Source organism: Peromyscus leucopus, chromosome X (assembly GCF_004664715.2).
Source record: "Peromyscus leucopus breed LL Stock chromosome X, UCI_PerLeu_2.1, whole genome shotgun sequence".
NCBI classification, from domain to species: Eukaryota; Metazoa; Chordata; class Mammalia; order Rodentia; family Cricetidae; genus Peromyscus; species Peromyscus leucopus.
Genome location: NC_051083.1, coordinates 22,812,707 through 22,839,476, shown reverse-complemented (window position 1 = coordinate 22,839,476; position 26,770 = coordinate 22,812,707). Strand labels below are relative to the sequence as shown.

At 42.7% G+C, this 26,770-nt stretch overlaps 1 protein-coding gene across 1 annotated transcript; it reads right to left on the bottom strand.

Annotated features, from left to right (window-relative positions):
• Positions 1-1,044: 1,044 nt before the first annotated feature.
• Positions 1,045-26,770, bottom strand: Gpr143 (G protein-coupled receptor 143). The gene is made up of 9 exons (XM_028857696.2): positions 26,369-26,770; positions 25,115-25,224; positions 24,032-24,126; positions 17,833-17,925; positions 15,178-15,287; positions 13,164-13,272; positions 9,637-9,754; positions 8,876-9,113; positions 1,045-1,470 (listed from the first exon to the last, which is right to left on the bottom strand). Exons 1-9 carry the CDS (start codon positions 26,616-26,618, stop codon positions 1,376-1,378), a joined length of 1,218 nt encoding a protein of 405 aa, XP_028713529.1. The 5' UTR covers positions 26,619-26,770; the 3' UTR covers positions 1,045-1,375.

Here is a 26,770-nt window from a genome sequence, read left to right as displayed (position 1 = left end):
TGTCTAGCTGCAATGGAGGCTGGAACACCAAATAGTTACCTCTGTCCTTTTAGAAGGATGTGGGAGGAAATATCCATACAGGAGAGGCTCCTGATGCTGGGGGAGGGATCAGACAGAATTCTGAGATTAAAAATACAGCTGCCCCTGGGAAATCTCTCTTTAGCATCTCCTTCAGAATACTGAGCAAAGTGAGTGAGGTCTCTCAAGGAAAATGCACAATTACCCAGAAATCACTAGACAACAGCTACCAGAAGCAGAGTCACACTGTGTTGGGAAACTACCTATAGTTTTGTGAGCCCAAAATGACAAATGCCAAAGTTTCACCATCTTTTGATAATTCTAAAGGGTCCTAATGTAGATAGGTTAGGAGATGCTACATGGCAGAATTGTATGTGATGTGCTGAGAAAGTATTTGTTGCTTTTCTATGTACATACTAGAGTGGTTTGTAACCCTAGTGCATGCTGCAACATTTTTGCAAAGAACAAAAGAGAAAACATGTGTATCTGTGTGTTTACATGTTGTATGCATACAGATAGTTATTTAGATTTCTTTTTCTAGAGAGATAAGTGACTAGATTTTTTCCCTCTTTTTTTTTGTTTTGTTGGTTGGTTGGTTGTTATGTTTTGGTTTGGGTTTTTGTGATGAAGACTTAGTAGCCTGGCCTTAAACTCCCTAGGTAATTCAGGATGTCTGTGAACTCAAGCCAATACTCCTGTCTCAACTTTTCTAGTGCTACATACATGAATTACTGTGCCCAGCTACATGTATTACCTTAAATGAGGGAAAGGTGGGCACACAGCAATGATCATAGCTCCAGGAAGTCCTTAGGCTATTTTACTGCTTGACACAGCATAGGAGGGACAGCTATATGGAAGATATGATGCACTCCCATCCTACTGGGACTAGAGAAAGACCTGCTTCATACCTCCCAGTGATCCACTCCCAGTCTGTTCTGTTGGCCTTATCTGTGTCCCACACCACTCAAAACTTCCAGAAGACCACTGACTAGAGGTTGTTTGGATAGAATCCACGTCAAAATGGACTTAGTCAGAAAGACTTTATTTAAGTATTTTCTCAAGGACTTGGATCTGACACTTAGCATTACAGCTGGCCTCAGAAAAAGTCCAAATGGTTATTAAGAGTCAAGAGGTGACACTGAATGTTCTAGAAGGAATTTTCATTTCCAAGTTCTGGTGTGTTGCTTGTCCTAGCATAAAGCGCATCTTCAGGGAACTCCATTGTGGTGACCAGAGTGAGATTTGAAGGATTCTACATTGTGTCAGCACTGTGAAAGGAAGGAAGGCAGGAATACAATCCAAAACGATGAGACACAGAGCCTGAAAAGTAGGAGTGTCTGACCCCTACCAAATCTCCTCAGAGGTCCCCCTGAGCTTGGGAAATGGAATCAACTTCTTTTACGTTGCGTGACCCAGTTGCAGTATGGATTTCAACAGTGCTGGCATCAGAACCTGGAGAAGAAAAGAAGCAGGCTGTGTTGGAGCTGAGGTCCCAGAGGGCTTTGTCTTGTTTTGTTGGCACAGGGTCACAAGTAGACTGGGCTGGCCTCAAACTTGATATGTAGTCAAGAATGACCTTGAATTTCCAATCCCCCTGCTTCCCCTTCCAAAGTGCTAGAACAACAGATATATACCATCATATTAATTTTATACAGTGCTGGGGACTGAACCCAGGGCCTTATGCTAGTTAGTCAAGCAGTCTACTAACTGAGCAGTGTTGCCAGCCCCTAGAAAGCCTTCCATCAACTTCAGAAAATGTTCGTAGTACTCAACAACGAAATGAGATTTTTGTCTTTATTTTTCTTTAAAGTAGAAAGGAAAGGAGGGAGGGAGGGAAAGAGGAAGAGAGAGAGAGAGAGAGAGAGAGAGAGAGAGAGAGAGAGAGAGAGAGAGAGAGAGAGTATCTTAGTCAAACCTTAGCATCTAAGGTCTAAGGCCAGGTGTAGCTTTAATCCCAGCACTCGGAGGCAGAGGTAGGTAGATCTCCGAGTTCAAGGTCAGCCTGGTCTACATAGCAAGCTCCAGGACAGCCAGGGCTACACAGAGAAACTCTGTCTCAAAAAAAATAATTACCATGCATATCGCCTCTGTGTGTGTGTGTGTGTGTGTGTGTGTGTAAAAAGGAGGGGGGAAACCCACTATATCATCCCTTACTACATTTTATTCATTCATTCAGAGAAAAAAAATGGAACGAACCTTAAAGAATCATTTCAGGCAGCTGACACATGGTTCCTGAGGAAATGTGACAGTTGAATTAAGGTGCCCCTGGAGCCCTGCATGCATCCTCTGGGATATATAAACAAAGGACAGAGTCCATTCACAGGAAGCTATGACATAGACAGTAGGTCCTCCTGCCTGGCTACCTGCACTTAGCTCCAGGAAGTCCCAGAGGGAAGGAATCTACGCCCTCTGTAAAACTCCCTCTTGTCCTCACATACAGTGCCACCAGTCTTTAAGCTGCAATTCCTGTCCTTCAGCACCTGGAAGTACCCAAAACAGCCTCTCCAACTTTCAAGGGTTGTAATTTAAACGCATATCAAGACCCAACATAAAACAGCACATGCCTGATAATGCTTTGCCAAGCCAGTTTCCTTGTTGTGATCATAAACTGGGGCCCTAGATGCAATGACTAAGTGACAAATGATGTTTCTCATATGGCATAGTGCACACATCCAAATAAGCTCTAAGTTATTTGGTGTTCATTTCTTGAGAAGCTGAAGGTGACCTTTCTCACTGGCCTTCATGTCTGGGACCTGTGAGAGCTCACGCATGAGCACACATGAGAGCAAGCTAGCTGTTGTATTTTGTTTCTGAGAGCTATTGCTAGGTTTTCTTCAGAATAATGAATTTTGTAGCTGATCACATTCTCTCTACAGTTTCCAGCTAAGAAGCTCAAAGGCAAACAAGTAGCCTCTCTAAGTAGCCTCACGTGGTTCATTTCCCCTGGCTTTCCTCGGATCTCAGCATTGTTCTCTGGTCTGTTCTATTTTCTTACTAATCAGTTTTCCCTTTGTTTTAGAACATGACATGTCTTACAGAAAGCAGTCCCAACGCAGTAAAAATGGTGGGGAAGTGAGCTCAATAAGCAAGATAAAATAAAATGTTCTCATCAAGGGTCACCCTGCAGGTCTACTTAATCACTTGACTAGCACTCCTTCCTTCCGGATAGCAAAATCCTTTGGAACAAACAGCAGACTTATTCTTTTGCTCCCAAAATACCCAGGAGCACTGGCTCTGAGCCAGGATATAAACTGGGCATGGAGAATTCAAAGACAGAAGTCAGGAAGCAAGGAGGCCTTTCCCAGTATGCACAGGGCAAGTGACTGCCTTCTAGTCTCTAAGCCTCACCAACGGACTTGGCTTACTTTTGCAGCCTCAGCTGTCACTTCTATCAAACTCAAGCATACTGATCTACCTACCCTTTCCCTCCTCCTAAAGACATAGTCCTACAAATGGCCTTTCCACAGCTCTTTGGCTGCAAAGCATCTCTCAGTTTTCTTATGACTCTGCCTTGTATTTTATTTCAGGTCTCAATTCAAATGTTACCTCATCCATAGAGAAACTTCTGGGTTACCCTATCAAAAACCAGTCCTCCACCTCTCTCCCTGACTAGTGGCTCCTATTCTTAAGAAATTAGGTATTGAACTCAGAGCCTTGCACGTGTTAAGCAAGCTTTTTGCATCTGAGTTCTATCTCCTGCACCCTGATCAGTTCTGGTTCTTAGTATTTCTCACTACTTGGCTATCATATAACATAATTACTGTGGACTTTCTGTAGTTGTTTTCTTTCTTCCACTAGAATGGAGTACTCAGTAAACATATTGAGGGGATACAGTTGGGTCAATGCCTCAACAGTAGTGAGATGAGCCCTTGGAAGCTGGAGCAGTATTAAGACTGATGACCGAAGGAGGGCAGAAAGAATAACAATTTGAACAGAGGCAAGCACCATATTGCAGGATTACTCTAATGCACATGAGTCACTCACTGTGGCCTGTTAGGGAAACAGCAGCCAGACCTTCCCCAGGGGCAGATACAGATGAATCTGAGAGGCTACAGGAGTGATGAAGACAGAGCAAATGTGATCCCCTCAGAGAATCTAGAGAAGGGAACAAAGAAATATTTGGCCACGGACCTTACAGCCAGGCTCTGATTTGAGTGTGGGTGCCATCATGAGTAATGGAGGAAAACCATCTGGCTACAGTGGCCCGGCACCAGCTGGGAAGGCTTTTAAGAGCTTCCAGAATAGCACTGCCGCGGGAGGGGCTGGCTGAAGGCACTTGAAAAAGATTTGATTCTCACAGGGTCACCCTGGTTATGAACTCATCTTGGGTGCATGAGAACTCATGTGGGATTTTTGTAGTTTTGTTCAAAAAGACCCAGCTGGGTATCATAAGGTGGCTTGTGATCAAGGTCTTTGCTGAGGATACTCCCCCATGACTTCACACTTGAGGACAAACTCAAGTCCCATGGCTTTATAGAGTATCCAGTTTTTCACTCCCTTCCCCCATCTCTATACAGAACAGTGATGCATAAGAACTCTCTCAAAGCCAAAGCTGCAGGAATAAAGCCACCTGAACCTAGCTCCATATGTCCTAAGTCAGATAAGGGTTTGAGCTGTGAACTCTAACAAGCCTGGGTAGCCTTGGGTTTTCTTCTCTGTCTTACAGGTCTCCATGAAGAGAAGGAATTGATAGAGCAAGACTCTGGAGACAGCTGGAGAGGTGGTTCAGAGGTTAAGAGCACTGACTGCTCTTCCAGAAGTCCTGAGTTCAATTCCCAGCAACCACATGGTGGCTCACAACCATCTGTAATGAGATCTGGCACCCTCTTCTGTATACATAATAAATAAATAAATCTTTGGTTGTTTGGCTCGAACTGTTTGGGGGGCACCCAGGCAGGGGGATCAGGATCTGTCCCTGGTCTATGGGCAGGCTTCTGGAATCCAGTGCCTGTGGTGTGACACCTTGCACAGCCTTGGTGTAGTGGGAATGGGCTTGGACCTGCCTAGGCTTAGTGTGCTGGGCTCTGCTGACTCCCCATGGGAGACCTCGATTTGGGGGACGTGGGGATGCCGGGTGGCATGGGAAAGAGGGCTTGGGGTGGAAGGAGGGAGGAGGGGGGGTCTGTGGATAACATGTGGAGTGAGTAGAAAAAAATCTTAATAAAGAAAAAAAGACTCTGGAGACAGTTCAGCATGGCTGCTACGGTACTGACTAGTTCCCCATTCATACATAGTCTGTGGACATCAGATTACCATGACTTCAAAATATCGAACAACCAAACCCCAGAAATGATGCTCTGCATCATCACAGGCCCGAGCAATAGGACCAAGCAATGGTAGACATGGTTCTTTTTATAATGTAATAATATTTCATTAGATGGATATACATCCTTTACCAGAAACTTCTAAAACTAGACCAAATTAAACCTTTCCTCTTAAGAGTTGTTCTCCTCAGAATTTTTGTTACTGCACAGAGAAATAATTAAAACATTGCTAGACCATACAGGACAATACCAACCAAAGAGATGTGGAAATCTTTTAAAATGCACGATAGTATGCTAAGAAGCAAAACACTTAGGTGATTTACTTTCTGCATACCAGCCCTTTTCGTTCCTTGCAGATCCATGTGTGCAAATTCCTCCACAGAGCCACCATACAAAATGGTGGTCACTTTATCTTAGGATTTTAATTTTGCTATTTTCAGGGTAAGGAAGTGTAAATTCCACTTCATACTTTTACAGGAAATGTTTTTGGTTAATTTTTCCAACTTACTTTGTGCCTGAAGAATGCCTCAAAAAGCTTATCTCAGCCAGCAGATAAGCAAACAATACATTACTGTGGGTTCTAAACTGACAGCTGCCTTTTATTCCTTTTCTTTTAATTAATTAATTAATTAATTGAACAGATTCTATTGTCATTGTTTTCCTTTGTATATTTATAGTGTTGGGGGTGGAACCCAGGGCCTTGTACATGCTAGGCAAGTGCTCTATTACTTAGCTACACCTTCATCCTGATAACTGTTATTTTTAGAAAAATTCTTTTGCTTTCATTTGCTTTCCTTTTCCTCCAATTTTTTCTCAAATCAATATTTTCAATGATTGCTCCATTAATTCAATAGAATTATTATTTTAACTGCTTTGAATTTGTGCAATAAACTATGAGGACAGTGTTTATGGTCACTGCTGCAAACCCATGACACTGTTCCTAATACATGGCCTGGTGGAGTTCTTTACAGTCAACAGTAGTTGATTTAAAAACATTATAAAATGAGTATTTTTATACTATGAAATATTATTGATCTAAAAAAGAATTGTGTGCTGATGTTTGCTACTGGATGAACTTTCAAGACTTTAGGCTAAGAAGTCAGACAGAACAGGGCAAATATTGTATAATGTGACTTATAGGAAATGTGTAGAACATTCATATACGTAGAAAAATTAGTGGCTGCCAGGAACTGAAGATGTAGTTCAGTTGGTAAAGTGCTTGTGCTTGCCTAGCATGCATATAGTCCCAGATTCAATCCCAGCACCATGTAAATTGAGCATGGTGGTGCATTCTCCTTATCTCAGCACTCATATGATAGAGGCAGAACAATCAGGAAAAGTCAGCATCCGCGGCATAGTGAGCTTGATGTCAATTTGTGATACATGAGACCCAGGCTCAAAAAAAAAAAAAAAAGGATGGGAAATGTAGCCTCCAAGTGATAAGAATATTCTGGATTTAGATAGTGGGAACATCTACACAACTTCATGACTATAGCAAAATGCACTAAACTCTTCAAAGGATAAATTCTATGGTATTTGGGCTGTATATCACAGTGGACTGTCTTTTTTTCGGGACTGTAGAGGGGTTCCAGTCTTCCTTACTATGCCAGAACCTCTTCCTTTTCTTTGAAAGGAATTGAGATGGGACTTGGGGTGTGGTTCTGTGGTGTAGCAATAATCTGCCATTGGTAACACACCGGGTTCCATTCGAAGCACTATAAAAAGAGGAAAAAAGATCAGCAAAGAAGGGATCCTTAAGACAGCAGCCATTATGAACAATGGCCCTGTTTATTTTCCTGTTGGACCTTTGTTCATTTTTAAAGACTCTGAAAGCTTTCAGCCTATGAGAAACAGTCCTAGGCAATAGCTATCTGGAAGGAATAGAAACAAGAAGGGCCTTGTTAATTCTGGGAGAGGTAGGGTGCAGGGACCAGATGTAGTGGGATTTATTGTTAATGTAGGATTTTATTATAGTGTCAAAAATCTCTCAGTTGTTTTGAGCCATCAGGATGGGAATTCAAACACACACAACTAATTCTAGGTGCAACTTTTTGCCTCCTGCCCCAGGTTCTATCAGTAACTTGGCATGCTGACAGCAGTCTAAACTTGTATGTCCCTGTCCTTCATGAACTACTGGGGCTATATCAGAAGCCTACAGGCTGGGGTGTGACTGGGTTTGTAGTAATAGCCCAGCATGGATGAGACCCTGGGTTCCATTCCAGCACAGCCAGAAAAAGAGAAAGAAAGTCCCAAAACACAAGGTTTCTCCATCTTGTAGGTCTAGTCAAAAGGGCTTCTCTGATTCTTCTAAAGCTCTCCAATACAACCATTCAATACCAGCTCAGGGCATCAGGTCATGGATTTATCTACATGTTTTCTCACTCAAACTTGTCCCAAAAATGAATCTTCTTCCACGTATTGAAATAGCAGTAAAGAAAAAGAAGATAGAACTCCTCTAGTCAATTCCACACATGTTTCTCAAAATACACCAAAGTAGTTTGGTGGGGCTGTGTCTTGTCTTTGTGTGTGTGTGTGTGTGTGTGTGTGTGTGTGTGTGTGTGTGTGTGTGTGTGTACATGGATGTGCATGTACCCCAGACAACCTGTTCAAAAATGTAAGTTTCTTTAAGTTTTTGCAAAGGAGACATTTTCTGATCCAGGGGACATTATGCCCACAGAAGACATTTGTTAATGTGTAAAGAGCTTTCATTGTCACACTCTAGTGAACTGAGATTAAAGAGGATGCTAAGCATTCTAAAGTGCATAGCACAGCCTGTAGAAAGCAGCTAGCTAAAAATAAGGGGTGCTGCTCTGGAAACAGTATGTGATAAGGAGTGTAGCATCAAAACCAGCTGAGAATGGGCAGGATTGTTCTGATGTACCTGAGTAAGTTTGTTGTTGTTTGATTTATTTTTATTTATGTGTATCTATGAGTACATGTGTTCAGGTGCCCACCCAGACCAGAAGAGGGCATCATATCCCCTGGAGCTGGAGTTACAGGCGCTTGTGAGTAACCCAATGTGGGTGCTGGGAGCTAAGCCCCTGAGTGTTTTTAAACCTCTCTCCTTCGATTGCCAGGAAATTATAGCAACCAATTAGCTGGAGATGGTGGTATATTCCTGTAACAGCACTCAAACAGCTGAGGCAGGAGGACTGAATGTTAGAGACTAGCTTTTGTTTCATGGTGAGATTTTGTTTTAAAAATAAGGGACTGGAGAACTGGCTTAGTGGGTATGAGCACTGGCAGTTCTTCTAGAAGAATCATGTTCAATTCCCAGCATCCATATAGAAGCTTACAAACACCCATAACTCCAGTTCCAAGGGGATCTGGCCCCACCTTTCGGTTTCCATGGGCACCAGGTATGAATATGGTACACAGACATACATGCAAGCAAAACAGCCATACACATAAAATGAAATAGATTTCTAAAAGAGGAGAGGAGAATAAATAAATAAATAATGAAAAGAATTGGAAGAGGAAATGCAAGAGTATAGCGACATGTAGGTTCCCATCTGCACCTCCCAGCTTAATGAGGGACTTCCAGGAGGCCCTGGGGGCTCTGCAGTTCACCTCCTTTGCCAACAGGGCATTACCTTCAGACAGAATGCTCAGCACCTCGTCAGAAGTGTGCCCCCCAACACACACCACCTTCCTGGGGTTTTCATGGGGCACACAGGAGCCCACAGGGGACTGGTATGTGCCCTCGGCAGCTGAGGCAGTCATTGCTTCCCACTGAATCACCATCTTGGGAGGGTGGACATCCAGGTTGCATCCTGTCCAGCCATAGAAGGCTAGAGACAAGAGAAGTCCTTGGGCTGGATTCAGTATTCCCTGGGAAGGAGGGCAAAAGGATACATGGAGGTCAAAGGAAAAGTGACAACCTTTGGTTAACATAATAAGTTCCATCCTGGTAAGCCCAGTGGCTGGTCTTCCTCTGAAACACCCATACACATAAAATAAACTATCTAATTTTAAAACAAACAAAAAGGAGTAACAGTTTGATACTGTGAGTTAACTTCAAATGCTTCATACTCTAGGCCAGAGTGACTTAACAGAGATTGCCTTGTTTTTATTCATTCGTTTATGCATTCACTCACACATTCACTCACTCATTTTGCAGTGCTGATGATCAAACACAGAAATCCTTGAATGCTAGGCTCTGCCATCAGGCTACATCCCAGCTCTGAGCCTATCCAATAATACAGTGACTCAATCTAGCTTAGCATTACACCAGGATGATAGAGATAATCCAAAAATCTTGCACTGATTATATATTTATACGTTTTACTTTGAATGTTTTTCATATTGATTTTCTTTTTTTACAAGAAGAAAAAATTAGTCTAGATTGGCCTACCATAATAAACCATGTGGTCCTGGCTGCATTCTGGATGCGTTTCAGAGAGCCTCCATGGATATCTGGTTGCATTTCAAGGTAGAACAAAAGACTTTCATTGATGATATTGGACAACCAACTGACGGGAAGAAAATGGTCCACAGGTAAAGAAAGCACTCAGTGAAATTCATTGTGACTTTTACCATGGTCTATATGTACCAGTTTTTGGTAGCAACTTGACCACTTTTGTGGGAAGGAATTGAGTTGTCACCAAGACTTTAAGAAGCACAAATCCTTCTCTTGGTCTAACACAGACCTCAAATAGTCCTCCTGGTAGAAACACTCCACATCACATCAAGGTGTAAAGTTTAACTCTATATCAAATCAGAACTTATTCTCCATAAGAGAGGTAACCTAAAGACTTTCTTTCTTTCTCTCTTTTTCTTTTTTTTAAATTTTATTTTATTTAAATAACATTTTTCATTTATTTTACATACGGACTACAGTTTCCCCTCCCTCCTCTCCTCCTTGTCTCCCCTCCCCATCTTTCTTTCCTTTTTTATTGAGAAGTAACCTAAAGTTTTGATGGAGACCAAAATGCTATTTTGATATTTTATGCGGAATTTGTGTGTACCTGAGAGATGATGCATGCATGCTTGGGGGCAGGGACAGGGGTAGGGGGAGTCAGAGGACATCTCTATGAGTTAGTTCTCTCCTGCCATCTTGTGAGATGCAGGAATCAAATTCAAGTAGTCAGTCCTGAGCATAAGCACCTCTACTTACTGAACCATCTCATTAGTCCTGTGGTAATTTAAAGGAGAATGGCTTTGGTAGGCTCATCCATTTGAATACTTGATTCCCAGTTGGTGGAGTTATTTGGGAAAGGTTAGGAGGTGTGGTCTTGTTGAAGGGGGAGTGTCACTGGTTTCAAAAGCCCACAGCATTCTTTACTTCCATTTTGTGAACTGGGATGTGAACTTTGAGATGCTGCTCCAGTGCCCTGCCAGTCTGCTTGCTACCATGCTCCTTGCTATGATGGTGAAGAACTCCTATCCTTCAGGAATTGTAAGCCCCAACCCCCCGCCTCTCGTTTTGTTTTGTTTTTTGTTTTGTTTTGTTTTGTTTTGTTTTGTTTTGTTTTTGTTTTTCGAGACAAGGTTCTCGATAGCTTTGGAGCCTGTCCTGGAACTTGCTCTATGGTCTGGCCTTGAACTCACAGAGATCTGCCTACCCCTGTCTCCCAAGTTCTGGGATTAAAGGCGTGGGCCACCACTGCCTGGCAAACCTTTCTTTCTATAAATTGCCTTTGTCATGATTTTTTTTATCACAGCAGTAGAAAAATGCTTAAAACAAGTCCTTATGTGGAATTTTAAAATGTCAATCTTGGTAGATCTCTGGAATGTGAAATAACAAGGTGAATGGATGACAAGCAGTAGATAATTTAGGCCTCTCCTCAGAGGGCATTTAAAGAAATGTCCTCATGCCAGGGGAATTAATACTACAAAGAGTTGACATGTTCTGTATGGTACTGATTCATTACTGTTTGGATAGAATCTTTTTTTTTTATTAAGAAATTTTCTATTTTCTACTCACTTCACATACCACCCACAGATGCCCCTCCTCCCTTCTCCCACCCCTCAGCCCTCCCTCCCAAGCTACCCCCCATCCCCACATCCTCCAAATCAAGGTCTCCCATGGGGAGTCAGCAGAGCTGGCACACCAAGCCGAGGCAGGTCCAAGCCTCTTCCCACTACACCAAGGCTGTGCAAGGTGTCACACCACAGGCACCGGATTCCAGAAGCCTGCCCATGCACCAGAGATGGATCCTGATCCCCCAGCCAGGTGTCCCCCAAACAGTTCGGGCTAAACAACTGTCTCCTGTAACCAGAGGGCCTAGTCCAGTCCCATGGGGGTTCCACAGTTCATGGGTCTCCACCAGTGTGGCCGGTCATTTCTGCATGTCTTCCCATCATGATCTGGAAGTCCCCTGCCCTCAGAATTCCTCCTCTCTCCCATCGACTGGATTCATGGAACTTAGCCTGGCACCCAGCTGAAGATCCCTGCATCTGCCTCTATCAGTCACTGGATAAAGGCTCTATGATGACAGTTAGGGTATTCACTAGACTAGTTACCAGAGTACACCAGTCCAGGCACCCCCTCGATCACTGCCAGCAGTCCAAGGTGGAGTCATCCCTGTGGATTCCTGAGAGCTTCCCTGGCACTCTGCCTCTTCCCACTCCCATGATGTCTTCATCTTGGATAGAATCTTTTTACATACGATTTGCTACATGCTTTCAAAGCATCAACCACAAATATTTGTGCAATGGCGGGCACAAAAGGGGATAGTTGCTCAGCTTCTTCTCTACCCAACAGTGAGTGAGCTGAGCCTTTACACTGAAGATGGGCCTTGACCTTTCCCTAAAGACACAGGACTTGTGGGGACAAGAGTAAGACAGATGGGCACACTCATAAAACACAGCCAGGGCATGGGAAGGTGACTCATCATTCAAAAGCACTTGCTGTTCTTGCAGAGGATCTAGGTTCAGTTCACAGCACCCACAAGATAGCTCACAAATGTCTGTACCTGCTGGGCACAGTGGCACATGTCTTTAATTCCAGCACTTCAGAGGCAGGTATATCTCTGTGAGTACCAGGCTAACCAGAGCAACTTCATAAGACCCTGTCTCTGTCTTTAAAAACGAAAACAAAATGGTAACTCCAAGGGAATCTGAACATCCTCTCCTGGTCTCCATGGGCACCAAACACACACATGGTACATACACTTCCACACAAGCAAAATACTTATATACATAAAATAAAAAGCATGACTGTCCCTTTATTTTGGATAGCCCAGCAATGAGACAAAATATCAGGTGCATATGGCTTAAATATTTGAAAACTGAGCCAGGTAGTGGTGGTGCACGTCTTTAATCCCAGCACTCAGGAGGCAGAGCCAGGCAGATCTCTGTGAGTTTGAGGCCAGCCTGGTCTACAGAGCAAGATCCAGGAAAGGCACAAAGCTACACAGAGAAACCCTGTCTCGAAAGAAAAATTTTTTTTGAAAACTGAACATATAGCTGGGCATGACAGTACATGCCTGCAATCCCAGCACCTGGAAGACAGAGGCATAGGAATCACTGAAAATTCAAGGCCACCAGGACCTACATAACATGTTCTGGGTCAGCTAGGGGTATATAGTGAGACATTGTCTCAAACAATGATAAAACAGAAGAGGAGGGGGAGAAAAAAGAAAAGAAAAACTGGCTGAATCTGTCTTTAAAAAACAAAACAAAAACTTGAACACTTAGCTTCTTATTCTCAGGGTTTGGTACATAATTGTCATAAAGGTTTTATAAAAACATATGAGTTCTGGATTTGCTGACCTGTTTTGTTCATTCCTTTAGGGAATACCTTACATTGTCTCAAAGATTTCCCTTCAGATTCTTTCCATTGGAACACTCAAGTCACATTTGGAAAAGTAAAATGACAAGTTGTCATATCCTTCCCACTAACACAACCAACAATAAAAATACTAGAAGAAAGGTTACCATGCAATTAACACCAGCATTATTTTGAAAAACCGAGTCTTGATCACGGCTCCCATCAGTCTCTCGTTCTCTGTGTAAACACCTTTTCTTCCTTTCAGTAAAGAGGCCACTGTGGGGGTATAGAGGAATGTCAGACAACATTCATGACTTACATTAACTCCATAATAGAGAAGAAAATCGAAGCAGATATGAACTCTTACACATAGCCAGAAGGGCATGAGGCAAAGCCCATTACTAACAGTCATTACAGTGTTGCACCTGAAGTCCTCACAGATACCAAGGTATACACATGTGCATATACACATATATATACACACATACATAGAAACTTATACTTTGAAATAACTTTTTATTTGTGTGATACCTGGAATGAAACTTAGGGCCTCATGCATGCTCTCATGCATGCTAGGCAAGTGCTCTACCACTGAACTCTGTCGTTTAATTTACTGAGCCCAGAGAATTGCTACACACCTAGAGCTTCTCCTAGTTTCTCCCAGTGTTAACATCATGCACAAATGCAGGACTTTTGTCACAACTGAGAAATTAACACTGATCTTTTTTTTCACTGAACTCTTGATTTTATTGGGAATTCATTCAAGTACTGTGTTTTAAAAGGCTTATTTTGTCCTTTCTAAAATAATATACACTTACTATTTTAGTATATTGAAAAATTTCACAATTCTTTTTAAAGACAAGTTAGAATATATGCTTAGAGAAGAATTAATGACCCTTGGTACCTCTACACAGATATAACCACTGGAACAGTATAGAGTTTGGCCAAGGCATTTCCACTGCTTTGCCAAAATAATAATTTAAAAAAAAAACACTACTTGTGTGTAATTTTTAAAACAAAAATCCTATATTTAAATGCAGTTAAGAAAAAATTCATCCAAAGATAAAAAATTCCTATCAATTATAATATACTTTTAAAAGATTATTTTAATTCTACAAGCAAAAGCTGGAGAGAGATGCCTCAGTGGTTAAAAGCACTTCCTGCTCTTGCAGAAGACTGGAGTTTGGTTCCCAGCAACCACATGACAGTTCACAACCATCTGTAACTTTAGTTCCAGGAAATCTGACGCCCTCTTTTGGCCTCTACAGATATGTAATGCATATAAACTCAGGTAGGTACACACATATACACATAAATATAGTAAATAAATAAATTTTTCAGCTTAACCAACTGTTGATACTATAGCATAAAAAGTATAGTATTTAATGCACTATACCTAAAAGCAGCTAGGAAAAGATGCATCTAAAGCATCAATAGTTTATTACTAGTGATAGAGACTTTAAGTACTCTCTTTAGAAATTTCTACAAACAACTGCTGGTTCTTAAATGACCTTTCTGCGAAGGCCAATGTGCAAATGCCTTAATTCACATTCTACCCAAGAGATACACAGAAGCATGAGACAGATGGGCACTCGCTTCAAGTCATGGTCACTTGAGGAGATGGTAAGGCTGAGACACAGGTCTCTAATCCTAGCTGTAAGAGGTATGTCCCTCTGCTGACTCACTATCTCCCTCTCTTCTAGATTTACTATTGCAATGGGTAAATTTCCTGTGTCCCACTTCCTGTTTCCTCTACATCTGAAAAATGTGAGTGCATAGGAATGACTAGACTCTGAATCCACACCGGATCCCTTCCCTTATCTGCCTCTTGCTCTATCTACTTTTATGTGGCCTCTACAATTTTACAAAATCACCTTCAGGCCCTCCATACTAAAGGCAGACTCTGGAAGAGCCCAGTACAGAAGTGAAGCCCAGCACAGAAGTAAGCAAACAAATATCAACAAAAACCCTGTATAGCAAACAGGTAAATAGACTTTCACATTTTCACTTATTAAACATGGTCAGTTTGTCCAACTATTCTGTTCATGTTTCTAAAAAATGATAAAGAAGGTCAGTTGTGGTATGTAATTCCAGAGGGAATAGCTGTATTTTTATGTGAGTCCAAGGCATGCAGATGCACTTAGTGTCCATATACCAAGAGTAATTCCCCCCAAGATTTACCTGCAGTCACTGTCTTGTGAAACAGGATAGGGTTGGCCACAAGGACAAGCAGTAGTGGCAAGTACGTGGTGACATAATGAGGGATAGCATGGTCCAGGCCCCTCTCACACCTTAAAAGAGGAATATCAAAACATTCTCCTTCAAAAAAATGCTTCAGATGAGATGGCCCACTTACCTGGAAGCTGAGATAAGAGAATAGAGGAGAGGAAAATGCATCAATGTGCTTCTGACTGTGTCCAAAGGAAATATGACTCATTTCTCTTGTGTGAAAACAAGTAATGCATTACAGGATGGTGAAGGAGATGGATCGTGTTCCTGTCTCATATATGGGAAGAGTGATAGAGCATTTCACCAGGGGAACCCTTTTAAGGCCTACTAGGGAAACATAGGATGGAAAAAAGTCTTCTGGAGTGGTAGGCTCTCTGCACTGGGTCCCTTCAAGGAAAAAGCACACAATTCATGAGGAAGGGGAGACAAAGGCACCTATTTAAGTACAGAGCTTTGAGTACTTGCTACATGGCCTTGCCCAGTAACATAATATGATCCACTCCATATCCCTGAGCAACTCAGAATCTCAGAACATACAAGTTCAATATTTAAAATAAACTGGGTGTGGTGGTGCATGACTTTAATCCCAGCACTCAGGAGTCAGAGGCAATTGAATCTCTGAGTTCGAGCCCAGCCTAGTCAATATAGCAAGTTCCAGGACAGCCAGTGCTATCTAATAGAGAGAACCTGCCTCAAAACAAAAAAGTTTTAAAATTAAATAGGTTTTCTTTATCATGGATAACAAAAGTCACAGAAGTTATTCTTTTTGGGGCAACTAATAATGATTTCTATGAATTAATCACAGAAATAATTGGTTACGTTAAGATGTAGTGAAAGGCCATGCACTCGTGTTACAAAGATAGGAACTGAAGCTGAGAAATGGCTCAGAGGTTGAGAGCACTTGCTGCTCTTGCAGAAGACCTGGGTTCAGTTCCCAGCACTCATACATCACAATCATCAGAGAATCCTGTGCCCTCTTCAGACCTCCTCTGGCACCAGGCACACACATGGTGCACATACATACATGCAGGCAAAATACTGATATAAATAAAATATTTTTAATCCAAAAAAAAAGGTAAGAATTGCCGGGAGGTGGTGGCACACGCCTTTAATCCCAGCACTCGGGAGGCAGAGGCCAGCCTGGTCTCCAAAGCGAGTTCCAGGAAAGGCACAAAGCTACACAGAGAAACCCTGTCTCGAAAAACCAAAAAAAAAGGTAAGAATTATCAGCTAAAACACACATGATTGATTTAAGAGAAGAAAATGGCTGCTGATAACTCTTACCAGGCAGTGGTAACACATGCCTTTAATTTCAGGAAGTAATACAGCAGGACACAGAAAGGTATATAAGGCATGAGGAAACAGGAACTTGCTATCTTGAGGCTGAGGATTTCATTGAGGTAAGCTAGAGGCTGGCTGTTCTGCTTCTCTGATCTTCAGCTTTCACCCCAATATCTGGCTCTGGGTTTTGGGGTTTTTTTTATCATAAGACCTTTTAAAATTCATGTTACAATGGGTAGCACAGAACTAAGAGATAATCATGCATCAAGATTTTAAATCCAAGCCATCTGTCAAAGGCATTTGGGCACCCAGAGGCTCCTTGCAAGCCCTGAATCAATGAAACTGATGGGCTCAAATTGTTTTCTGGAAATTTCCAGGTCCCAGAGGGAGCCACATGAAAAAAGAAAGCACTTTCCACGTGTATTCTACTACAATAGCTATAACAGTGTTGTCTGCCCTTTGTAAGTTCTCCAGAAAGCAGAATATACAGTGGACCTGCACTGAACTCCTTGAGAACACTCATAGTTGGCAAGGTGTAATGGTGTAAATGAGAAATGTCCCCAGCAGGCCCAGGTATTTGAACAGTTGGTCCCCAGTTAGTAGTGTTGTTCGGGAGGTGATGTGCAGGCTTGTTGTCACACCTCCCTGTCATGATAGACTCTTAATCTCTTTGGAAGTGCAATCCCATATAAAATCTCCCTTCTTTAAACTTTAGTCATGGTGTTTTATCATAGCAACAGAAAAGTAAATTACTAAACAATGCAATACCAAAGTGGAGACAGATATCCAACAAAGGAACTGAAAGTAGTCAAAAAAAGTTCTACATTATGGGTCAGCAAACTTATCCTGTACAGAGACAGATGGTTCATATATTTCAACTTCATGGTCTCTGTTGCAACTTCTGAATTCTGTCTTTGTAAAACAAAGGCAGTTGCAAACAGCACATAAACAAGTATAGTTGTGTTCCAATAAAACTATATTCATAAACATTAGGCAAAGGGTAAGATTTGTCAGGAGGGTTCTGCTGTGCTGAGCCCTGGTTTACACATTTCTAAAATCACGGAGACACTGTTTATCTCTATCTGTTTTCTACTTAAATTTAGAGTGTTCATCCTTAGGCCTTGAGGTTTTATAAATATCTCCATGTGCAGGGAGGGGATGGATCTCAGGGCATCAAGCATGTTGGAAATTCCTTTACCACTGAGTTACCTTGCCTAGTTTCCTTTTTTTTCCAGTTGGATTTATCTATACAGCTTTTCATTCCCTATTAGAGACATACAACAGACCAGGGATCTGGGCACCATATTGCTGGGTGACCTGGCTTACCTGGACACAGAAGGGTAGTAAAGCATGACTGCTCCCTCCACACAGAGCAGCACAGCCAGGCCCCAGGCCATGATGTGGTATAGCAGGATGGTGCTAGGAGAAAACAGAAGAGGGGTGGCCACAGTTCAGAGGGTCACAGGCCTGCCCAGTGGAAATGACCATATTAGCTTCTGTGCTTCAAAGAGCTTCCTGTGCTGTTGGTGACGGGGTTGTTGGGTTTGGATTGTTGTTTTTTTCAATGAAGATAAAATTCACATCACATAAAATTTGTTATTTGAAAGTGAACAATTCAGAGACACTTTGCACATTCACAGTGTTGTTCAATCATTACAACAATCTAGTTCCAGAACATTTTGATCATCACAAAAGAAGCCCTCATTCCCATTAGCAGTCACTATCAATCCTTCTGGCCCTGAGAGCTTCTAATATGCTTTGTTCTGTGGAATTGTCTGTTCTGGACATTCACAAAGACGATATCACATTGAGTGGCTTTGTGTTTGGAATTTTCACTCAGCATGTTTTTCATAGCTGAGTAATACACCATTATATGGTCAGACCCTACTATGCTCCTTCATAATGGAAATTTAGACTGCTTCTATCTTTTGGCTACTATGAATAGTACTCTTATGAACATGTATATAGCTATCTCAGTTCCTGTTTTTAATTTTTGGTGTGCATGTATGCGTGTGTATGTGCATAATTGCTGGGTCAAATGGTATTTTTGTGTTAAGCCGGCATACATACATCTTCATAGATGGCAGTCAGTTGCTCTATGAGTAAGCTGCACTCGGCCCCTTCATATTTCATTTTTTGAAGGAACCAAATTCTCTTTGTCTTTGATAACAGTGAACACTACTTTTTTTTTGGTTTTGAGGTGTGGTGTGTGTGTGTGTGTGTGTGTGTGTGTGTGTGTGTGTGTGTTTAAAAAACAAACAAACAAAAAAGTGGGAGTTCACTATGTTGTCCAGAGTGGCCTTGAACTCCTGAGCTCATGTAATTGTCCTGCTTTAGCCTACAAAGTAGCTGCAACTACAGATACACACCATTATGAAATTCCAGCTCTGATGACAGCCATCCTAATGGGAGGGTGATGACTGCTACTTCTGAGACTCATTCTTAATAAAAACCATAAGAGAAACAATCCCGTACGTAGATGTCCTCAGACAGTACTGTCAAGCTCTTATCTGTTATGATTTGAATGTTGCCAGAAATTCTAATGTGAAAGTAACAGTGTTAAAGATATGAGGCCTTAAAAAAGAAATGGAGTCTTCTGAAAAGTGATTGATTTTGGTGGGTAATTAGTTGGCCCAGTTGCTTTGACCCTGTGGTAATACATTATGGTGATAGTATATGGCACTGTGAAATCACTCATTAAGTGGACAGGAAGCAAGAGAGAAAGAAGTAAGGGCCAGGGGTCCATGACCCCCTTGCAGGGCAGACCTCAGATGACTTGAAGACTTCTCACTAAGCCACCCCTTAGAGGTTCTACCACTTCCCAATTGCACCCTGCTACAACTAAGCTTTTGACATGTGAGCCTTTGAGGGACAAATAAGATCCAAACTACAGCAGACAACCTTTTGGGGCACAATTTTCATGCCTGTTTCTCTTGACCCTCCACACCCACACACATGCTGCACACCATAACATGTTCATGGAGGTAAGAGGACAGCTCGTGGGATCTGGTTCTCTCCTTTCCAGGAATCAAACCCAGGTCATTAAGGCTGATGTCAAGTGCCCTTACCCACTGAGCCACCATGCTATCTAAGCCATTATATGGCATATAAGGCATATTTCTTTTTTCTAAAGACTTATTCATTTTTATTCATGTGTATGTGTGAGTGCCTGCATGTATGTATATGCACCACATGCATGCCTGGTGCCCTGCAAGGCCCCTAGAACTAGAGTTATGGGTAGCTGTAAGTTATGTGGAACTGTATCAGTACGATGAATCTCAACTTTCAGTGGTCAAGTTTATGGAACAAAAGTTGTAGGCACAGAAAATGCTAAAAACAAAGCAAGTCCTTTTTCTGAATATGAGGCTATAAGTTCAAGTATATGGCATATAAAAGTCCTCATAGGAATCATACAAGAAATTTCTCCCCCTAAACAATAACTAAGGAAACAGGTACAGAAGCTGAGAAATCAAGTTCAGAACTGTGATCATCCAAAGCAGAAGACTAAGTTTATAAGTTAAGTAGCTGAAGAGTGTGGTAGCCAGAACAAGGTCCCAATGATGTCCATGTCCTGATGTCCAGAACCTAGAAGTACAAAGCTTTATACAACAGATGTGATAAAGTCCACAGATGAGACTGAGTAAGGACTTTTGAGGTGAGATCAGCTTAGATTACCAGGGTGGCCTAATATAATCATAGGAATCCATAAAAATACAGGAACTTTGGGTTAGAGTACGCATAGCCAAACTCCTGTCTCAAAAATAGGTAGGTAGGTAGATAGATAGATAGATAGATAGATAGATAGATAGATAGATAGATAGATAGATAGATAGATAGATAGAGTCAAGCAGTGGTGGCACACCTTTAACTGGGAGGCAGAGGCAGGCAGATTGAGTTTGAGGACAGCCTGGTATACAGAGTGAGTCCCATGACAGCCAGGGCTACACAGAGAAACCCTGTCTTGAAAAACGTAAACAAACAAACAAACAAATAAGTAAATAAATGTAGGACTAGAGGGATGGCTCAGCATTAAGAGCACTGGCTGCTCTTCTAGAGTACTCGGGCTCGATTCCCAGCATCTACATGGTGGCTTCCAAACATCTGTAACTCAAATTCCAAGGTATTCAATACCTTATTCTACCCTATGCATGCACATGATGCACATGATGCCCAGACAGGCATGCAAGCAAAACACCAATACATAAAAAGAAATAAAGGTAAAAAACATTCAAAATGCAATAAGATAAGTGTCAAAGTTTAAAACACTAAAATCTAGAAAAGAAAAAAAGGGCTCTACTTTAAACAGGGGCAGGTGGGAAGCTAGAGAGATGCTTCAGTTAAGAGCACTATACTACTCTTGGAGAGGACCTGAGTTCAGTTCCCAATACCCTTGTCAGGCAGTTTCATAAATGTCTGTAGCTCTAGCTCTAAGTGAACCAGGTAATGCCCTCTTCTGACTTCTTCAGGTACTTGCAGTCACATTCATAAGCCCACATACAGATACACAAATATACACATAATTAAAAATAAATGATAAATAAAATGGGGGTGGATATCTTGGATGGAAATCAGCAAAGGGTGCAATCTGAAGGTTCAAACAGAGAAACTGCATCCCAGGACCTGGTGGGGATTAGACATTCTGCAGGCAAACCTGAGGGGTTTCTTTACTTCCTCCCTCCTCTGCACTCCCCATTCCCTGCATAGCTCACATTCCTGCCATATCCCTCCTTTATCTTTATGCTTGCACATATGCACCCAGCCCTACCCTTGTCACCCAATCCCCCAGATTTGAGAACAAGGCCTTCCAGATGCTGCCAGTAACTCTGTAGATTCACACAGCTGATCCCATGGAGCAGTGGATAGCATTCAGAGATGCTTTTTTGTGATTGGGTGAGCATGTTGGGCTCCATCAGTCACACACACTAGCTGTCATTCAAGATTCAGCAGGATACTTAGCAAATGGCACCCCATGTCCAATTGGGATTCTGACTTTGAAGATCAGCTGTATGAACAGAAAGCATGTTCATGGAACAGAGCAGGAAACCATAACATTAAGCAGGAAAAGAAGCAGAGGCTGGCACACAAAGCTTCTAAAGAAAAACCATTTTGTGCTAGCTGTCTGGGAGAGCACAAGGAAATGACTCCAGCATACTTTGCCTCCCCCATTGTAACCAGTTCCTGGAGTATCCCTCCTCTGGCCTCACAGGGGCAGGAAGCTGTGGGGGAGCATGTCAGTAATGTGAGTATTGCCAGAGGTCTAGGCTGTGTGGAGACTCAGCTACCCCAGAACAGCTGTCTGCGGGGAGCTGTATTGTTGATGACAGCAAAATCTGCTCATTCCACCACACCCTCCCCTCATTTTGGGCCACACTGGATGCATTTACAGAGTAGGGAGTGAGCAGTTCAGAAGGCAAGACCAACCAGTCCAAGACTGGAGGTCACTGAAGCCTGGACAGTAGTTCTTCCTTCTATGCAACAACAGCCATATCTGGGCCACAGGATACAGGAGGTAACTATATTAATAAAGGATGCCTTCTGAAACACAGCCAGGTTATGTGCCTTGCACCTCAACTCAGTGGCAACTCATGGTAGTCAGACCATAACTAATCCCCTACATACCTTTATCTGGATGCTAGACGGTTCCCAACTACAGGCATATGTAGGTTCCCCCACAAACATTCTGCCACTCATACTTCATTTCTTCTTGCAATAGGTTCCCATTATTCAGTCTGATGTGACCTCCAACTACAGATACTCAGTCTCTGGCGTGCTTGAGGTTACTCAAGTGTGCCCCATGGAGAACTACACTGTCGTTTTCTTACAATAAATAGTACTTTTAGTTCAAGGCCCTTTTCAAGGCCCCATGTAATTTATTTTGAAACTTGTATATTCCACTCTAGGAGGGAGCTACAGTGAAAGTTGAAATTTAAACTTTACATCTATCTTAATGACCTTTCTTGGGATGGGAATTAAAGGGGGAAATACTCCTCTGTCTGCCAAAGAAAGTGGGTGAGTGCTGATCTCAAAGGACATGTAAAGTTTAGCCAGCCATGTTTGCCAAGTTGGGCCCCTGCCCTGGAATTCAGCAGGATACCTCTCCCCACTAGCCTCGGTCTCTCAGTGGTCATCTGCTGAAGCAGCTACACCCACTACCCTGGAAACCAGCAGCCTCTTCAAAGGGGAAAGTCACATTCCCAGCTCTAGTTCATTCCAGCCAGTGGAGGCCACACCCACACTTTGCCCAAGGCTCCAAGAAGTAAGACTTGTACCAGGCACCAGGGTGAGATTTAGTCCCCACGGAAACTGAGCATCTTTGTTACCTCTGCTGTGTACCTGGCTTCTCTATGATGAGGAACCCAGTCCATTCCTCACAGGCACATATCATTTTTTCAAAGTCTTATGATTTTTTTGTGTTTGTTTGTTTTGTTTTGTTTTTACACCCCAAACAATGTTTCCCATCCCTCCTTTCCTTCCAGTTCCTTCCCTCACCTCTTCCCTCCTCCTCTTCCATTTCTATTCAGAAAAGGGCAGACCTCCTAGGGATATCAGCCAGCCATGGCACATCAAGTTGCAGTGAGACTAGGCACTTCTTCTCTTATTAAGACTGGATGAGGCAACCCGATAGGAGGAATGGGTCCCAAAAGCAGGCAACAGAGTCAGAGACATCCCCTGCTCCCACTGTTAGGAGTCCCACAAGAAGACCAAGCTATACAACTGTAACATATATGCAGACAGGCACATATCTTAAGGCTTGAAACTTGTCCTTGTTCTTGCCCTTGTAAAGCTTCTGGGGCTTCACATCCCATGTATTAACTTTCTACATGATAGCACATCCTCAGAAGCCACACTCTTCCTAGAACCTTCTAGATGCTGACATCACCATCATCTTGCCTGCTAAAATGAATGTTTACCTCATAATTAATACCAAAGCCACAGAGTAGCAGGGGACAAGATGGGATCCCAGAAGATAAACAGAGCATAAAATCGGTGTGGGATGACATGAAGTGAGGAGCTCTCACATAGTGTTCACTTCTAAATCTTCCAAATGTCTGATTCCCCCCCCCTTTTTTTTTTAGTTTCTTTATTTTGGTTTGGCCACTGGAATTGAATTCAGGGTCTTGAATACATATGTTCTTCACTTGAACTTACCAACAGCCCATAACTATTTAATTTCCCAAGTTACTTATTTGCAAGGTTGTAAGGATTTTGATGTTTTGAATTGCCATTGGTATCTTATAAAAATGAGCTGTCAGCTGAGAATAGTGGCAAATCCTTTTAATCTGAACCCCCAAGAAGCATAGGCAGGAGGATCCTAGGTTCAAGGGAAGCCTGGATTGCATAGTGAGACCAGGTTCCAAAAGAAATGTTACTATAAAAATGAGGAAGCATCAATATTTCTGGATATAAATCCAATTGACAGGCTGAGCCTCACTGCAAAGAACCTTTGAATGCCCAATAGCATGTCCAAATTTTACTCACAGAAGCAGGAAAGACATCTCTGTTCATGTTCCCAGTCAATAAATACCTCAGTCCTGCAGATCTCCTGATCACCAAGTACACATCAACTGCATAGCAGAAGAGCCACCAGAGGCAGGCACCATACAACAGCTGGATCCACATCTATAATCAAGAGGAGCTCAGCATCAAAGATTCTAGCAGCATGCATAAGGTGTCCAACTCACGCCTGAAATGAGGGACAGACACAGGTTTGCCTGACAGCATCGGTGAGCTATCCCATGTGGACACATTTTCTGAAACTCATTATGGCTATGACCCAGAGGCATATGTGTATGCATTTGATATGGGAACTCTATCTCTGGTGTGCTTACAGACAAGGCACTTAGAGGTCCATGATGCCAAATTTACAATGGTTGAAGGACTCCTGTGGTTTAAGGTAGAAGTTCTGTTTCTGAGAAGGGGAAAGTGTGAGCCTGAGAGACTCAGAAAGCACTTCAGTAAAAGGGGATGACAAGAGTAGAGTATGGATTGCAACATAAAATCAATGTGCTTTAGTAATGCTGTTGAGACAGGGGCATTATTGGAATGCAGTTAGGAAAACATAGAGAGTGTAAATGGAAATAAGGGGGAATTCTGTAGAGGAACTGAGACTCCACACAGTGTTCATGCTTTCTACACATCATTCCTATGAAGGGCGGTGCAGTGCAAGAAGCATAGCATGTTTCTCTGTGTGAAATATGTATATTTACTGAAGGCTTTATTTATACAAAATTCATATGGAATATTTAATGTATATTTAAATATATTTCGCTTAGAAAACCACATCCAATCTCCCTGTCTTTCTCTGTAGCTGGCTTTGATTGGGGCTGTGTACACATCATGGAAAGTGTGTGTGTGTGTGTGTGTGTGTGTGTGTGTGTGTGTGTGTGTGTAAGGCAGAGGCTGAGGCACTGGATGGGGTCATTCTCAGACTTGTGTGTCCATCTGCACCCCAGGCAGATTTGGCCTCACTCTGACTCCTGGTCCTCAGGTCCAGGGCATGACCTGCGAATTGCTTTCATCACAATTCCCAGTGTCTACTCTGCTGACTTTGAAGACCACCATGCAGCAGGAACAGAAGGAGGAGGGTGAACAAAGGAAGATAACTTACCGCACTCCCTACACAGAAAGCAGCAGGCCAAATGTCTGTTCCATTCACATTGGAGATGTTTTCAATGAAATCTGGGTAGGCTACCCACACCGTGGACCTGGTAACGATTCCTGTATGGGAATTAGATAGTAAAAACCTATTTGATTTTAATTCAAATCTGAAACAATCTGGTTGCTTTGGACGGGGATATAAAAAAAGAGAACAAAGGAAGGAAGGAAAGAAAGATGAAAGAGAAAAACAGACATATTGGTGTGTAACAATAAAGAGAAAACTGAAGGCTGAGAAACTGAGATAATTGTTATTGTCAGAGTTATCCCAGGCACTTAAGTGTCTAGTCAAACCATAAGCAGGAATGTGCATTATGCTCTAGTTGAAAAAGGATATTGGAAAACTCATTCTGTTATGTGTCAGGTAGTTAACCATGATTGTTTTGTGGAGCACAGTGTCTATTTCCAACCTTTTACTCTGCCCTAGCAGGACTTAAGAGGGTCTCAGATCAGGAGTAAATCCTGGGCAGTGCTGTATTCCCACACAACTTTATGTAAATTCATGCAGAACTCACATGCCATTTTCTTCTCTGGGGTGTTGAAAACGTTTTAAAATGTTGTGTCATTCTATAAAGGTGTCACAGAACATGCACCAGATAGAACTTTGTATACCTGAGGCTCAAAACCATACTGAGGGGCCAGAGATAGAGCTGCTTCTTGGAGATTTTACCCAGCACGCACGAGGCCCTGGTGATTTCAACAACAGCTCAAAAGATAGGACTTTCAGATTAAAAACAAAAACAAACAAACAAACACATAGGAAAGAACATGGGCACAGACGGTGTTGATTGTCCTCCTTGAATTAACCAAGGACCCATTTTAGTTTTGTTTGTTTGTTTCTGGATTTTAACTGAATAGTCTGAAGTTTCCTTAATAAGCTCCACTAACAAACACATACTTTTGTTAAAAGTTCCACGGACTTTAATTTTACCAACCACTCTGCAGAATTCTCTAGTACTATCCAGTCACCTGGTGAATAGATCCAGCCCTGCTCTAAACACAAGGGCTAGTAGTCACATATCTCAGAGCTGTTCCCAAACCTGGACTCCCCCCCCCTGGGGCCCCACATCAGGGCCAGAGCAGGTCCCATCCAGTGAGTTGTGTACCATCCTCAAGCGAGGGCAGATCCCACTTTGTGGAACCCTGAACATTCCACCCTGTGAACTGCATATTCCAACCCAAAAAGGAGCTGGCTGTATGCGCTTACCCAGGCAGCCAAGAAAGTCGCAGGCGGTGGCAGCGCGGAGAATGTGGACTGAGGCCGGTGGAGATGTCGCAGGCGCCCTGTGACCAACAGATCTGCGCCCAGGCAGGAGCTGCAGGAGGCCTAGCACCAGGCGGAGAGCCCCGCTGCCCAGGCACAGCGCGTGGAACACCCGCGGTTGGAAGCTCAGCACCAGCTGTGTGGCTGCATCCCTTGTAGGGCAGCAGAAGATTCCCAGGCGTGGGGAGGCCATTTGTCTTGCTCAGGGACCGGTCTCCGTTCTGAGGAACCCGAGGCTTTTCCCGGTCAGGTGCTGGGCTGGCGAGGGAGGTTGGACATCATGTGCCTGTGCCTCTCCCCCACCCTAGCCCCTTAGGCTACAAAGGCGCCTGGCTCCGTGGGGGC

Excerpts from the sequence above, each read along its gene's own strand:
- Gpr143 (XM_028857696.2), bottom strand. The coding sequence starts at position 26,618 with ATGGCCTCCCCACGCCTGGGAATCTTCTGCTGCCCTACAAGGGATGCA. Across the intron at positions 24,127-25,114 it reads CTTTCTGTGTAGGGAGTGCG|ATGTGGATCCAGCTGTTGTA; the intron begins GTAAGTTATCTT and ends TCTTGATTATAG. Across the intron at positions 9,114-9,636 it reads GGACCACATGGTTTATTATG|GGAATACTGAATCCAGCCCA; the intron begins GTAGGCCAATCT and ends CCTCCTTCCCAG.